The sequence below is a fragment of the Saccopteryx bilineata genome, chromosome 10 (genome assembly GCF_036850765.1).
Source record: "Saccopteryx bilineata isolate mSacBil1 chromosome 10, mSacBil1_pri_phased_curated, whole genome shotgun sequence".
Taxonomy (NCBI): domain Eukaryota; kingdom Metazoa; phylum Chordata; class Mammalia; order Chiroptera; family Emballonuridae; genus Saccopteryx; species Saccopteryx bilineata.
The window spans coordinates 52,395,239-52,412,404 of NC_089499.1; the positions used below are offsets into that span (position 1 = coordinate 52,395,239).

The 17,166-nt window shown below is 44.3% G+C and overlaps 1 protein-coding gene across 1 annotated transcript in view; it reads right to left on the reverse strand.

The window, feature by feature from the left end:
• Positions 1–7,942, reverse strand: part of LMCD1 (LIM and cysteine rich domains 1) — a 69,339-nt gene extending 61,397 nt beyond the window's left edge. Inside the window, exon 1 of the mRNA XM_066245643.1 lies at positions 7,787–7,942. Coding sequence (XP_066101740.1) covers positions 7,787–7,828 — 42 coding nt within the window. The 5' untranslated portion in view covers positions 7,829–7,942. The remainder of the gene's footprint in view (positions 1–7,786) is intronic.
• Between the last annotated feature and the right edge of the window lie 9,224 nt (positions 7,943–17,166).

A 17,166-nucleotide genomic window follows, 5' to 3' on the forward strand; every position in this document is an offset into this window, starting at 1 on the left:
GTAATCTGATATCTTAGAAGCCACATGTGACGTAGGTAAGCTGGTCTTGGTCTTCCAAGTTCCAGCGCTTAATACTGATGGGATTTCTGCACTGTGCTGATGAGGAGGATACCGATAACAGCAGAAGAAATATTTTTTGAGCATTTACTACACACCTAGGTACTTTACATGCTTTATCTCAGTAACTCTTGTTTAAATGTAGAACTATTGTTAACTCTTTTTTATCAAACGAGGAACCAGAGGTCCAGAAAGGAAGAAATAACTTTGGCAAAGGTTACAGAGCTAGCAAATGGCAGAACACAAATTGCATCTAGATGTCCATGCTTGTAAAAATCATGTAGTTAAACCACTCCTCAAAATGGCCTCTAAACCTTGTGGTCAAAGCTAAATTCATAGCCAAAATGTTCACTTCACCTTCTGAAGGGTAAGGCTGACATGAAATCAAAGTATTCTGAGCCTGGAAGTGATGGAGTAGAGAGGATACCCTTTGCTCCTCCACTGATCAAAGATGCTGTGCGTCAACGTGGCCCTCAGGATGTCACGTGGACACTCTGGATACACCATGTCTACCCCACATCCCATGTGCAACATTAAGGGATTGACCAAGCAGATCACTAGGTTCTGCTCAGCGCTTTTATCTAATGATTCACTTGCATTTTGTCCCAAGATTGATTTCACAAAGGAGCTGATGTTTTAAAACAGGAGGAGAAAAAGAAAATTCATAAAGGAATCATGCGGATTTGAAACAGCCACCATGGCTGGACCTTGGTGCTCCCTTGCCCTTTAAGAGTGAGTTACCAAATGGGGCCTTTGGTTTCTGCCCCCTCAGCAATCTTATTTCCTTTTAAAGCACGTCCTGGTGGGGCTCTGGGCCATGTTGTGCTTGGTCTTGGTTCACGTGCTATTGGGTAGATTGTGAATCAGCCTGACCAGGCATGGGTACACAAGCTTATCCCTAGGCTAGATTTTTCTTGAAGCTCTGTGCCTGTGATCTCTAGGATTTTTTTTTTCCTTTTTGTCAAGTGTTACTGCTTCTTCAGTGATTTCTGGATAATATTGTATGATTCCTTAGGTTGTTTCTCTACCAGCCTATTATTCCTCCCTAGGGAATTCTACCAGCCTCCTAGAAAAGCAGGAACCAGGAAAAAATCTAGAAAGACCTTGCTCTATACCTGGGAAATGGCTTTGACTTGGGGTGCATGGCAGTACACATCATCTGGTAGTGACCAAGAGGTCTCAGAGAGGTACAGATGCCTAGTAACATCTAGCAAATGCTTGGGCAATGCCTGAATCAGACTTTCGCTGTGTAGGAAGGTCTTGATCTGTGATGGTTATAGTAATAATCATAGTTCCTCTCCACCAGACATCTGCTTCTGATGAGAACCTTCTTGTTTCTTCGTATAGTGGAAAGAGCTTAAGTTTTGGAATCAGAGAAGACTGGGTTTGTGTTCCTAACCTGCCATCATATGATCTTAGGCAAATCATTTAAATCTTTAGTCTTAATTTATTCATGTGCAAAAAGTACATTAATATTTCTGCATGGTAATCCTTAAGGCTAAATAAGGTTAAACGAGATGAGATGTGAGAAAACGTCAAGTGCCTTGTGTGCATTCGAGACATGTCTTTCCTCAAACTTGTCTGTCTTAACGCAGAACAGATGAATCTGTCTTCCTGCAGAGTCCTCAGGGGGCAAGGGCCCAAAAAATGGTAAAAGTAAGACCAGACATGTCCCTTCTGAGCACAAAAATGTAAGAGGGTTTTCTTCTCATCTCAAAGAGCAGACAATGAGCCAAAGAGTTGATCTGGGAGTTTCACAAGGCTTTGTAATTGCATTGTTATTTCTGTTTTTGTGAAAACAATTGGATTTCCACATCAGATATTTGGGCTTAGATACCAAATGTAAGTTTCAGCCAGTAAAAAAGTCTCATATGGGCACATACAAGGCCCAACTTCTTGCTTAACTCTTTCTATAAAAGCTTTAGAGAGAACATTTCTTGAGCTTCTGTAGATCGGTGCCACTGATATGTGCAAAGCTCCGAGATGGGTTTGGGACACCCCAAATGGTCCATGTGAAGTTAAGAAAATGTCACAATCTTGAGGGGTTCCTATAGAAGTGACTGGTGACTCTGCATCTGGTGAGCTCCTGGCAGCTTCCAGGCAAATAAAAGGGGAGGGGGGCTATATGTCCTGACAAAGGCACTTAAAGAGCAACAGCTGTCTCTTCACCTGGGTGTCCTGAAAAGCTGTTCCACAGTTCTGCTTTCAGTGAAACAGAATTTTAGGCCTATTTTTCCAATAATTATTTGTTATTTGGGGGACAGTCTGGTGTACGAGGTCAATGAACTAGAAAGTTTCCATCCACGGTCTGCCACTTCCTAGGAAAAGTGAACCGTCCAAACTCACCCAGTATGTAAATGCCTGCAGTTATTATACTGACTCAACCTCTTGCCAGAAAACTTTTCTTATAATAAATATTTAAACAATGTTGTATGAACACTAGAGATATAAGAACTCCCAAGGTCTGTACTTAACATGACAGATTTTCACTTTAGTATACACACTATATTTTGAATATGCAAGTTCGAGAAAAAGAGTGATTTTCCTTTTTAGAGTCAAGTCAAATACCTCTTCTGAAGTAGATTCTAGTGGGTTGCAGGAGGAACTAGTCCCTCACACCTCTGCTCCTCACCTTATCCTCACCGGAAGTGGCCGGAACAAGGGTGGAAAGACACACACATTAGCTTGTGCATCTGTCCCTCCTTCCTGGTCCCCAGCCTTAGCTGAATCCAGCCTATTCTTTTTCTTCCTTGTCACCTTTGATCAATTAATGAAGGGAGATTAAACTATAGGATCTTCAGAAGGGAACAGCCAAGTCATTTTCCACTGTCCTACTTGTAGGACTGTTGTAAGCCCTGGCTGAGAAGAAGGTCTTACAGCTGAGATGGCTTAGATTAAAGCCTAGAGATGCCCTTTCCCTGCCTCCCATCATCACAGGTGGTGGATGCATTGGTGAAAGTCAATCACCAGCTCCCACCCCTACATATTCAGACACATCTGCACAATATGACAAGCATCTGCAATTTACGAAGTAATGGCTTCAGCATCTGTTTTTGGACATCGTTTAAGAAGGTCTTAGATAATTTCTTTTTTCTTTTAATAAGGCTCTCTTTTGGGCCAAGTTGCTTATACACCTATGGGCATGTCTCCAGTGCCTTGGCTATTAAGTTCTTTAAGTGACAGTTTAATATATTTTTAAGATTGAGGGAGCCAACGACAATTCTCGAGGAGCTGTGTTTACATTGGATGGGCTCACCCGGGCGACGTGCCAGCAGTTTTGCACGCAGCAGGAACTGGAGGTGAAAGCAGGAAGGGCTGAGTACAGAGGGGAGGAGAAAGCTGAGGGACGGGAAAGACAAGAGGGATGTGATGTGGACAGGGTTGAGGGAAACGCCTAGTTGAACCTGGCAATGCACTTAGAAGAACCATCATTGAATGCTCACTCCTCCAACATTGTGCTGAGGGGTGAAAAATAGAACCTTTTGGAGCCAGTCCACTGGCACACCCTCAGTCAACAGTGAACATGCTCTTAGATCTCTTTGTTCTAGTCCTTTCTAAATTCCTGCATTTTCCTTGGCAGCCCAAGAGCCTGTATTCTTGCAGAGCCTAATGGGCTTCAGCACACCTTCTCAGCAGTCTCAGATAAGGATCTTGACCCCTCTGGACCTCAGTTTTCTTATCTAAAAAGTGAAAAGAGTTCCATGTCCCTTTCCAGTCCTACAATTCTATGACTCCAGAGTGAAATGCTCAATGACTGGCAATCCCTGTTCTGTGTAAGCAGATTTTATATCTGTTGGGCTAGAATGAAGACAACATCATTGGTCCTTGTCCTCGCTTATCAAGGCTGAGTAATGGGCTTTGGTTCAGCTTAATGAAAATCTAGTTGCTCTGGACACTTAACAAAGAAAAGCATGTCCTATACACTATGGAATACTACTCAGCCATAAGAAATGATGACATCGGATCATTTACAGCAAAATGGTGGGATCTTGATAACATTATACGAAGTGAAATAAGTAAATCAGAGAAAACCAGGAACTGCATTATTCCATACGTAGGTGGGACATAAAAGTGAGACTAAGAGCCATTGATAAGAGTGTGGTGGTTATGGGGGGAGGGGGGAGAGGGAAAGGGAAAGGGAAAGGGGAGGGGGAGGGGCACAAAGAAAACTAGCTAGAAGGTGACAGAGGACAACCTGACTTTGGGCGATGGGTATGCAACATAATTGAACAACAAGATAACCTGGACATGTTATCTTTGAATATATGTATCCTGATTTATTGATGTCACCCCATTAAAAAAATAAAATTATAATCCCCCCCCCAAAAAAAAGAAAAGCATGTCCTTCATTCACCAAAAGACTCCTTTCAGCATTTACACACCATGGATTGATACCACTGCCATCAACAATAATAATGGCTAACTCTCTTCAAGTGTTCATGGGCTTTATATACATCATCTCATTTAATCATCACAATCATCTTGGGAGGTAGATGTTGCTGCTGCCTCCCCAATTTTCAGATGAGGACACAGACTCAGATGTTAATCAGCTTGCCCAAGAACACACAGCTAGTAAGTGGTAGAGATGGAATTTGAACACAGACCTGGTTACAACAATACTAGTACCAAAAATTCTTAAATATACTTAACAACAGAAAAACACATCCACAATAATTGTTGATTCAACCAAGAGAAATGGCATTTAGCCTTCAAAGCCCTTCATTACCAAGGAATGTTGGGTAGTTCATCATTCTCAGGGAATTCTCTGTGCTATAAAACCTCTCTTTACCAGCAGAAAAACAAATAACTCAAGAGCATCCAACCAATGGGAGCATTCGACTTAGCACAGATAATTAAGAGGAGAGAGGGAACTGTTTCTAAGCTCTGCCACTCTGTGAACCATGTTGAGTCCCTCTGTCTGGGATTGGTTAGATGACCTCTAAGACTACTCCAGTTTTTGGATTTTATTTTCTCTCTTGAATACCTTTTTATGACTTTCCAGCTGCTGAGGATTCCCCGCACCCCTCTCCCCTTGGAGGCAGGGCAGAGGAGACAGCTTGTATGCCATTTAAAACCATTTTTCATTTTGTAAATAAGGTCCCTTGCAGCTCTAAGAGTCTATGAAATCGTTTTAGAAATGCTTAAGTGTGATTATGAACCCTGAAGCCAAATGTTATAAAACCCCCCACTGTTGCAGATTTAAAAAGTAAATATGCAATAAAAGCTTTTCAGCATGCTGTTGATATGACACAATGTTTAATCACTGCTGCACCGCTCACCAAGGAGAGCTTCTCCCCCACTCGCTTCCCTGGACTTTTTGAGTTGAAGACATTGGTTACGCTACAAAGTGGCGATCTTCCTACTGATTGTCACAGTACCAAGAGGTGAAAAATATCTGCCCTTTCATCTCTACCCATCACATTCTTTCTCTAAGCCTGTAATTGAATCTAAATGAAAAATAAACCCCTTTCAGGCCAAGGAGGTTGGCACCAGAGGGGACAAGAAGGAGAACATGTTCCGCCTTCAACCTAGATAATCACACTCTCCCATGCAAAGAAAAACAAAAACAAGACAGGGAATATAGCCAAGAATATCATAAGAACTTTGCGCAGTGACAGACGGTTACTAGTTTTACCATGGAGATCACATCATAAGGTAGATACAGCATAGGATGGGCAAAAATAGGCTTATAGTTGCTCATGTGGAAAATAATATAATAAATAAATTATAATATAAAAATAAACTGTTTCACATACAACTGTAAACCTTCTTTTGCCCCACCTTGTAAATGTTATACACCTGAAACTAATATAGTATTGTATATCAACTGTATGAGAATAAAAAAATTATAAAAGCAAAACAAGGCTTCCTCCAAGTGTGGCCTTGGCTTCAGAGAAGAGGGGGGCTCCCGTGTGCCCCATCTCATGTCTAACATTACAGCCAGCTTGTGCTAAAGCCACCTGAAATCATCTGACTTCCCAGAGGACAGTGGGACTCTGTCTCTTTAACCCTGAACTCTTTATCCTTTGAATAAATTTGGGGAGGCAGCTCAGATTCAAATATCCTGGTGCTACAAGGTAAAAGAAACAACGCACAAAATGTACTGTTTGTGAACATTCTGGTCTTAGCTGAATGGACGTGCAAAGGTTCACTTGTGGTTTATTGAGTCCCGCCGTGTATGGCATGCTTTGTTGGAACAGAGATGAGCAAGTAAACTTTGTCCTTAAGGAGTTTTGAAAGATGTGTAGAGAAATAAGAGTAGTGCATGCCTGACTCACTACTAGGTAGAAATTAATAGGTATCTTACCATGGTCTAAAGTGTTATGAGAATTCCATAGAAGGAGAGATGACTTGATTCTGCAAATAGTCTGGCGAATGCAAGGGGACATGGTACATTCCAGAGAAGTGGCCTGATGGAGTCTGACGTGGTGTACGCATGCACAATGGTCCACCAGACTCTGTGTGGGAGTCTGGCGCAGGCGCCTGGTGCAGGGCCACAGCTATAAGTCAGATGTGTGAATGCTGCGCCTCTAAGTGGCTGGCTTTTATTTTGATTCTTACAGTTTCTTTTTTTTCTTTTCTCTTGTTGTTCTACCCCACAGGTAATGGCAGATGTCTAAGGAGGACTTTGCCCTACAAGACCAAGTCCTCTGAAATCAGAGTTTAAAAATAACTGATTTGGAACTTCTTGAAGCACCTCTCTATTTAGTACATATGATGCTGCCCCGATTCATAAATTCTCAGTAAAGCCAATTAGATCTTTTAAAATAGAGGGAGGGGGACTGCTTTGGGAGATTAATCCACAGTGTACCATTACTGTTCCTGCCGCAGTGAGGGAGGTGGGGACTAGGCTCTGGCTTTGGAAACAGGGAAAGTGGGCTCAGAAAGTGACTTGGTCGATATGGTGCAGCTATGTGGCAGGGCCAGCGTTCCCATGCTGAGGCTTTCCTTGTTCTCTGCTGCCTGCTAGAACCAATGCCCTCTGACCCCAGGCCTCAGTTTCTCCAGTGGCCTAGGCTGTCTGTCTGTTCCAGCTCATGTCCTGTAGGCCTCCTGCCTGTGCCCTCTCCCAAATGCATTCAGGTAAGGAACCGGTGGGCGGTAGAGCTACTGGCAAAGCTGCAGGCCCCCCACCTCCCCTGCAGTAATTCACCCGTGACCTTCTGGGCTCCTGGCCAGCCCTTCTTGAAAGGGAAACCTGCAGACCCTGGGGACAGAAATTAGTTCCCCTCTGCTGGAACTGCTGCCATGGCTAACTAACGAAACATGTGTGAAAAACACAAAACACTAGGGTGACAGCAAAAGGGGGGAATTCCTTGTGAATAAATAGTACACACTACTCCCCGTCCCCCAGCCTTCACTCACCTCAATCGCTGGAGGGGGAAGGGAGAGGGAAAGGGAAGGCAGGGTTCCCCTACCCCTCCAAGACAAACCATTGGATTACCATGTGAAAAAAGGTTTTTTACCTCATTTAAGTTTTAATTAGCATCACCAAAGAACTAAGATCCATTGCAAATACTTTACACAGCGGCTTAAAAAAAATTTTTTTTTTTAAGAGGAGGGTGTTGACTATTAGTTCAAACAAGTATTCCCCACTATCTTGTTTTCTGTGAAGTCTTGTAATTTAATGAGTTTCCTTCTTACTTCTAGCTAAGTCTCCACAAACACATTGGAGAGGGAAACGGGGGAAAGAAAGTTTCTGGGTAGGTACAGACATATCGCAGCTCACCTTCTGAACTCCAGGGTTGAGGTCCTTGGCGACCTTTGCCATCTTCTTCTGGACTGGAGAAACAGCGCCTGACTTCTCACGCTCAGGCGCGAGGACGCTCAGCGGGGACAGCGGGGACTGAATGGCCAAGTTCGCGGGCCCAGGAGGAGCTCTGCGCGCAGCGGGGCGCGGCGGGCCCTTTAATTGGAGAGTGGGACTCCCTCTAAAACCTCGCCAGCCAATCCGCGCGGGCGCTCGCCCTTGGCCAGCCAATCCCAGCGCGCAGCTTCCCCCCTCCCTTTGGGCGGCCAGGGTCTGGCCAGAGGCTACAGCCCAGCGAGCTCAGCCCTGACGTCAGTGCGGAGGACCCTGCCTGCCCTGGCGGCTCACATCTGTCCCCCGATCGGCAGGAATCCGTCCCCACGCCCTTCTCCTTTAAAGGACAACGTGCAGAGGGTGGGGCGGGTCGCCGCCCCACGATTCATTCAGGTCAAAACGGAGAGTGATCAAACTGGAAGGCGGAGGTATTTTTAGTGAGCTGCGTCCAAAAATAAATGCTGAGCTATGCTTGCCTCCCACCCTTTCCGCCTGGTCGGAGGGGTCGAGCAGAGGGGAAGGCAGGTGGTGTGCAGGGCATTGCCTTGGCCAGCTAACGTTCCCCAGACCTGGGCAAATTCTCCAATCACAAGAGAGGAGGTGAGAGTCCAGTGAGTTAGGGATTTTTTAATTTAATGTTTGTAAAGTATCAATCTGCCACTCTTAACTCGCTCTGGTGTAAGTCCTCCTGATGCAGCGAGGAAGAGAAGTTGGTCCTGGTTTTATAAATGCCAGGATGAACATCTCCACTCCTGTCAGCATGTTTCCTTATTGTGTCCTTGTAGTCATCTCATTATTACCATGACGACGGTCACTCCTCTTTGACAGATGAAATATGATCAGAGAGGGTAATTGGTCTAAAAAGTTGACCTCTTCAGCAAGGCTTTAACCTGAGACTGTGAGTGAGAACTAACCTGGAGAGGAGGGGGCCCAGGGTTACAAAGCCAGAACCTACGAAATCCGTACTGCAGCATCTATTATAACATACAGTTCCTATAAGACGAAGCTGGCCAGGTCTTCCCTCTTGATGCCATGTTGTCTGCCTATCAATCCACAGTCCTCTATTGAGCCAGTTCCACAGACCTGGGTTCCCAGAGGCATTTCCCCTGCCCGGACAGAGAACTAAACATAAGCCCTTTTTCATCCTGGGGAGAAACCTGCTCTGTCATGTGGGTTTCATCCTCCTGTAACCCATGTCGGTGGTGCCAACTGCCAGAAACCGGGGCTCAAATGGGCTAAAATAAAACCAGGTTGCAGGGAGACTGAAGGGTGGTTTTGTCAAAGTACAGCCCGAGGGACTTATTTGGGAGGCAGGGAGAACTGCAGGTCGCATTCTTTGACTTTCTTATTGGAGGCACAGTTCCTTAAAGCCTCCTTCATTTGGGTCTCAAGATCTCCTCATCTCCAGCAATCCCAAATCTTGACCAGTGATCCCAAATTATGATTTCTTTCTCACATTCCTGGGAAGGGCTTTGTTTGTGATTCCCTTTTTCCGAGACAAGGGATGCCCTTCTTCTTCTTTCATGGATTTCTGCTCTCATTGCTGTCGTCTTGCTTGTGCCCCAGATGTAGCCCCAACACCGCATGATAGATGTTCAGAATGCATTTGTTGAATGAATGGAGTTTGGATTCTGGCTTTTAATCAGCAGTGAGCAGGCAAGGTGGGACTAGGGAGAGATAGTGCAATGCTACACCTGGTCTAGTTTGTCCACACTTCCAAGGTGGGCTGCATGTTAAACCAGTGTGTAAATAATCCGTAGCCAACAGAAGCCTGGTCTGAGAGAGGTTTCCACGTGAATAGCCCTTTTAGCAGCAAATCCTAGGAACAATGGGGCTGTACTGAGATGTCATGCCTGAAGCCTTTATATTTCAGAGGTGTTGGAACAGCAGCCAGGAGAATAACAAAGACAAGCTTTATTCCTTGCAAACTAGGCAGAAGCCTTCCCAGTGAAGTCATTTCCCACTCCCTTCCCGGGCACCTTCTTGCCCCATCATGAGAAATCATTGTTCCATGGAGTAATTCTGATTTTATTAACTTTAACATTCTTAGCTTCAAATACACGACCTCCTTCCTCTCTCCTTATTTTTACCCTTGGCCCCAGTTTCAGTTAAGGAGGCAGATATTGTGGCTGTTTCTCAGAGTATGAGAATCAGGAGTTACTGCTTAGAGTGGCCCGATCTCTCCCTTCTGGACAAGAACCTGTTGTGGCAGACAGGTGATGCTGCTTCCTGCTAGAGCTTGCTCTCTCCCCAGCTGAGGATGCTGACTCTGACACTCTAAGCCAGGAGTCCCCAAACTACAGCCCGTGGGCCACATGCAGCCCCCTGAGGCCATTTATCCGGCCCCCGCCGCACTTCCGGAAGGGGCACCTCTTTCACTGGTGGTCAGTGAGAGGAACACTGTATGTGGCGGCCCTCCAACAGTCTGAGGGACCGCCCCCTGTGAACTGGCCCCCTGTGTAAAAAGCTTGAGGACCCCTGCTAAGCCTTACTCTCGAGCCAGATGTTCCAGGAGACCTACAGTCAGTCTTGGCTGGGCACCTGGACAGACTACTGTAATTTGGGACTGTTTTGGAAAATGGAGGTGGTGCGGCCATTACACATTAGCCTCACTCCAACTCGGAGTTCCATTTGCTACTCTTTGGGGTGTCTTTTTCAGCCTGGAACAGTAGAGAGATCTTCTCCCCTGAGGTTCATTATTTTATGGTGCTGGGGGTTATTAGAAGCTACATTCATCCATCAAGCAGTTTTGGGGCATCTGCCTTAAACCAAATCTTGTGCTAGGTATTGGGGGCACCTAGGTAAATGAAAGAATCTCTCCCCTTTAAGACATCTTGGTCTAATAAATATCACTAAAACGTTCTGGTTGACAAAGCTCTCTCTTACTAGAACTTCAAGACAACCACTCTGAGAGAAAACAGAGATTGGGGATAGTCAAGGGCTCTATCCAAAGTCACCCAGTTAGTAAGTGGAAGGACTGAAATTTGAACTCAGCTTCTAAGTCCAGACTGTGTCCTTTCAATTACACCTTACTGCCTCCTACAATGACTGTTGAGGATTGATTACAGGGAAAAGAGTAGGCACCTGGAGTAAGATGGCAGTGGTGTCCTCATCATTATCACTGGATTTGTCATTCATTCATTCATTCATTCATTCAAGAAACATTGAGATGAGAACTACAATGGGTGAGGCCCTGAGCTGCAGATACAAAAGACAGTGAATAGGATAGGAAAGGTTCCTGCCCTCACACAACTTCTATTCTAGTGGAGGAGACAGGCATCAAGCAGGTGAACAGATAATTAGATAAGGTTACTAAGAACAGCAACAAGGGCCTCTGAGGAAACAAATGGAGAAGAAATTCATTGGATGTGTGATTCCTTCAGATCAGGTGGTCCAGGAAGGCCTGACAGAAGTAACATGTGAGCTGAGACCTGAAGAAGGGGAATGAGTCAGCTATGAGTTGAGCTACCATGGAAAGAACATTCCAGAAGATTGAATCATGAGTACAAAGACCCTAAGGTGGACATGAGCTTGCTATGTCAGGGGGATCATAAGGTCAGTGTGGATGGAGGGTTTGAGAAGACCCGAGACAGATGGGCAGGGATTAGATCGTGTTGGTCCCTGGAGGTCACACTATGGGGGTTTAAATTTTTATCTGAGAACAGTGAGAAACTATAGATTGCTTTCCAACTGAGACATACTGTGTATTGTATGTCATTTTACAATTTCTAATAGCCACATTAAAAAAGTAAAAATAGGCCTGACCTGTGGTGGTGCAGTGGATAAAGCGTCGACCTGGAAATGCTGAGGTCGCCGGTTCAAAACCCTGGGCTTGCCTGGTCAAGGCACATATGGGAGTTGATGCTTCCAGCTCCTCCCCACCTTCTCTCTCTGTCTCTCTCTCTCCTCTCTCTCTCCCTCTCTGTCTCTCTCCCTTTCTCTCTCCTCTCTAAAATGAATAAATAAAAAAACAAAAACAAACAAACAAAAAGAATGGTATTCCTTTAAAAAAAATAAAAAAATAAAAAAGTAAAAATAAACAAGTGAACTATTTATATTTTATTTAACCCAATATATCTAAAATGTTGTAATTTCCATCTGTGACTGCTATGATTGAGACGTTTTACATTCTTTCATGCTACATCTTTGAAATTTTGTGTCTTCTTTTTACAGGCAACTCAGTTGAGATCATCCACATTGCTAATGGTCAGTAGCGACATGTGGTCAGTGGCTACTATGTTGGACAGAGAAGTTATAGAGAGTTTTAAGCAGGGTTGTGGCAGTATCTGATTACTATGTAATGCAGCAAGGATGCTTGAGTGGTACTAATATAAACTTGGCTAGTAACTATCAACCCCTTATCAGATGGTGAGACCAAGAGGCTGGGCACCCACAGCTGATTGTGTCTGGTCTACTCTGTGTTTCAAGCACTGTGCCGGGAGGGAGAGTCATTTGCCCAAAATCACAAAGCTAGAAAGAGGTCAAGCAAAACTTTGAACCCAGATCTTTTGGTTTGATGCCAACCACTTTAGAAAATCCCCAATAATCCTAGCTCACAATGATAGTGTTTTTATTGTTATAATATAGCAAATTTGACTTAGTTAAGTGATGGCTTCTCTTTGGTTATGATTTTTTAAAAAATATTGTGTTCATTAAAAACATTCTACACTTAGAGTAAGTAGATATGAATAATCTATGAACCACATAGTATATTTTAATGAGTATTAATTGATATAAATACAGGGGGCAAAATTTGGTTTATAGTTCTGAGTACGTGAAACATAGAGTTTATTGTTGTATTATTTTTTATATGAACAACTGTAAACCTACTTTTGCCCCACCCTGTATACCTGTATAACATGAATCAGATAAAATATTTTAATTTGTATCAATTGGTACCATAATTTGTACCATATATATATGAATTGTTCACAACTTAAAATTTTTGGTTTCTTTCTTGCCATACTTGCAGTCACTTTACTTTTAGAATAACTATTTAATCTTCTCCAGATTTTTGGATGCCCTCCTAAATCAAGAAAGGCTTTGCCTTTAAGGCAGAAACATCTGGATAAAAACAAAACATGATTGTTGAACCTAAGTATTCTCCTGCCTTACATTCTGTCTTTGACAGGGACATTGAGAGACACAGGGAGACTCACCCATCACTAAGGAGCACTGGACCAGGAGTCCAGAGCCCTGCATTTTGATCCTAGCTTTGCTAAAAATATGTGGCTGGGCACTGGCCGGTTGGCTAAGTGGTAGAGCGTCAACTTGGCATGTGGAAGTCTGGGGTTCGATTTCTGGTCAGGGCACAGAGGAGAAGCAACCATCTGCTTCTCCCCACCTTCTGTTCCCGCAGCCATGGCTCAATTGATTAAAGCACATTGGCCCCAGGTGCTGAGGATGGCTCTGTGGAGCCTCTGCCTCAGGTGCTAAAAATAGCTTGATTGCGAGTGGCTTCAAATGGGCAGAGCATCAGCCCTAGACAGGGTTGCTGGGTGAATCCTGGTCAGGATATATGTGGGAGTCTCTCTCTATCTCTCCTCCTCTCACTTAAAAAACAAACAAGAAAATGTGTGGCTGACCATCACCTGCAAGGCCATTTATAGCTCAAATTTGTTATTATTTACTGGGAGCAAGTAATCCATTTGCTCTGAGGATCAGATACATATCCCACCCAGTGGTGCAATGGAGCTTATCTGTTCTTTGCCAGGTAGACGAGGGAGTGAAATGTGCCCAAGATTTACACCCAGAAAATCTGTGTTTCAACTCTATCACAGGGGCAAGCTCAGTGATCTGGGCAATATATTTAAGAGTCTGTGAGTTTCTGAAAAATAAGGATAATGATCTTTACTCCTCCTGTATTACAAAGTGTGTTCACATGTTCATCTGTAACTATCTGCAATAAGCAGAATTCTAAGATGCAGAATTCCATTGGCTCAGGCCCTTGTGTGATCCCCTCACCGTGAGTGTGGGTAGTACAGATAACTTCCTTCTAACCAATAGCATGAGGCAAAGGTGGTGGATGTCACTCCCATGAGTATATAGTATCTTATGGCAAAGTGAAGAGATTTAGTAGATTTAAGTCAAGTTCCTAATAGGTTAATCAAAAGGGAGATATATTCTGAATGAGCCTGACTTAACATGGGAGCCCTTTAAAAGACAGTCTGCATTGGAGACAGAAGAAATCCCTACTTAGATCCCACTGGCCATAAAGAAGCTGCCATGACTTCTACATTTGTAAGGAGATGAATTCTGTCAAAAACCACATGAACTTGAAAGAGGACCCCGAGCCTCGGAGGAGACCCCAACCATAGCTAACACCTGGATTGTAGCTGTGTGAGACCCTGAGCCAAGGACCCCACTAAGCTCCTCTTAATTCTTAAAGCTTCCTGGAGCAATAAGTTATGTGAGTTGAGCATTTACTCTTTTTTTTATTTTATTTTATTTAGAAAATTAAATTTAACAGGGTGATATTGATCAGTAAGAAAACTTTACTCTTATCAAGGCGAGGGTTCTAGTTCTGGGCCTGGAGGAATGAACCATATTGCATATTTAATTTCAATAGCTATAATATTTAATGTTATACTCCAGCCGTGTGTGTGTGTGTGTGTATATGTGTGTGCACTTGAGCAATCTCTGTCACCTGGGTCCCTGCAGCAGCCCCTGTCTGAGTAGCAGGAAGGAAATGAACGGGTGAAGTGAACACATGCCTGATTATTTTCTATGGGCCATCAGTATTCTGTGGTTAAATTATTTAAAATTTGATTTAATAAACTTTTACTTTTTCAAAATGTACCGCTGGTGGGACCTGCTGTTCATGCGTCTTCACCAGCATCTGGGGCATCCCACCTGTGGTGTCTCTGCTGTAAATTATTTGAGCTCTGTGTTTTGAAACTAGTTTAATAAGTCCTTTACTAAGGAGCTCCTGCAGGGCTGCCCTGGCCAGGAACTGCAGCTCTCTAGTTGCCGTGACAACAGCTGGGGTGATAAGCCTACAGTTGGGAACTTGCTCAGATTGTCATGTGTTGCTTTGTCAAATGAGACTTAAGTAGTTGAGCTTGTCCTGAACTTTGCCTTTGGACCACTTCAGCAGTGGGATTCAAATAATTTAACAACTGGTTCTCTGCCTTAATGACCATTTTAAGTGTAAAATAAAGATATACTTAGGGGTAGTTTATTATGTCATGCATTTAATACTTAAGAACAATAAAAGAGGTACACAAAACTAGATTGTTATAAGAAAAAGTTTTAGAATATTTTGTTTTGTTTTGTTTTTAGCAAGAGAGACAGAGAGAGAGAAAGAGGGGGTGGGAGAGGGACAGACAGGGACAGACAGACAGGAAGGGAGAGAGATGAGAAGCATCAATTCTTTGTTGCGGCCCCTTATTGTTCATTGATTGCTTTCTCATATGTGCCTTGACTGGAGGACTCTAGCTGAGCCAGTGACCCCTTGCTCAAGCCAGCGGCCTTAGGCTCAAGCTAGCAACTTTGGGCTTTAAGCCAGCGACCTTTGAACTCAAGCTAGGGACCATGGAGTCATGTCTATGATCCCACACTCAAGCCAGTGACCTGGCACTCAAGCTGGTGAGCCTGCGTTCAAGCCAGCCAGTGACCTCAAGGTTTTGAATGTAGGTGCTCTGTGTCCCAGTCCAACACTCTATCCATTGTGCTACCACCTGGTCAAGCAATAGTTTTAAAGTATTAATGAAAAAATGTTAAATAATACATGACAAAAACAATAAAACTGTTATTTAAGATATATTGCTTCTTGAGTGGCATTCTCACTTGCAATTTTTCTCACCTATGGACAGAATGAACATTACTATGGGCACTTAGAATACACTGTTGTGCAGATAAACGTTAAAAAAAGAGTAAGGAATGTAAATTTGTGATTTCCACATTGGGTGGCTGCTCAGGGGCCCACCTTAGAGAGAACCCTAATTACAAGAGCCATTTTAAGAACTGGTTCACCAAACTCAACAAAAAATTAGGTATCGGTTCTGCTAAACCAGTGTGAGCCGGCTGAATCCCATCACTGGACCACTCCTTTTTGGCTTTGCCCCCAAATTGGTTCACTGGGTCCTTGCTTTTTCTCGCCGACTCTGGCTTCTTGTTGTCTTGGGGCGGCTGAGCGAACTCAGAGAGCCACTGCTAGCGCTGCAGCCTCGCTAGGATGTAGGACAAAAAGGAAGCGCTGCCTATGAGCAGGCCCAGAAACCACCACTGTGGTGAGTGCTTCTGGGCAGAGGTTAAATAGTTTTCATCTATTAAAAAAACCCACAAAACTCCAAAAACCCAGGTGATAGCTGTTGTGATTACTATTTACAGGTGAGAAACTGAAGCTCTGTTCATGGCCTCAGTGCAAGTTGGGACCCAAACCCAGCTGAGATCACTGAGGAGACGCTGGGCTTCGGAGAGGGCATAGCCTGGACGAAAGTGGAGAGACAGGACTCCAGCCTTTGGGGACCACTCTGCATGTCCTCCGTGTCCCTCCAGATCCACTCCTGCCCCTCCTCCTCCGCTCTGCCTGGGAGGCTGACTCGCGGCTCCAGCAGCAGGCTTCTTCTTCCATGGGGTTTTCAGTGAGCTGGAGGCCCCGCGGCAGATCAGAGGTGGGTGTTCTTAATCTCTCCACTCCCCTGTGGGCCTGGGTTTAGAAGGTGGTGATGTTTTTCTACCTACAGCCACAGCTTCTGGTGGCCTGGGACAGCTCTCTCTCTTGCCCCTTCAGCCTGGGGTGGTCCCTGCTCTCTGCTGTCACTGGCCCCAGGGGCTTCCTCCTCCATAGTGAAGTCATTAAACCATATTTTCTCTGTCGTTAGTAGCCCCTCCGTTAAAGTCCCTTCAGCCTCCCCTTTGAGTGTTTCCGTCAAGGACCCAGCCCCACATGGAAACAGAAGTGGGTTTTAGGTGATGCCTATATAGCCTTCACTAGGTTGCTGAGATATAGGTTTCCCTGTGTGTTTCTTATATAGTCTTTTTGGCTATTGGCATGTGAATTTGATAAAAGGCTTTAGGATTTGGCAATTAATTAGAATAGGAAAACCATTTAGAGGTGCTCGGAGAGGCAAGACAGAAATTTGCGGGGGACCTTCTCTTGGGCAGCTCTTCTGGCTGCTCTTGTGTCACCAGAAGATTGCGGAGTCCCTCTCCTTTGGCCTCTGGCAGAGACTGGAGGTATTTAACTCCTTGTGCTTCAGTCTCCTCATTTATCAAGACAGGGCTTATTGTGAAGAGTGAGTGTTGGCTGTATGCGAAAGCATGGTCTAAGCCCTGATGGCCTTTCCAAACCTAGAGTGTCC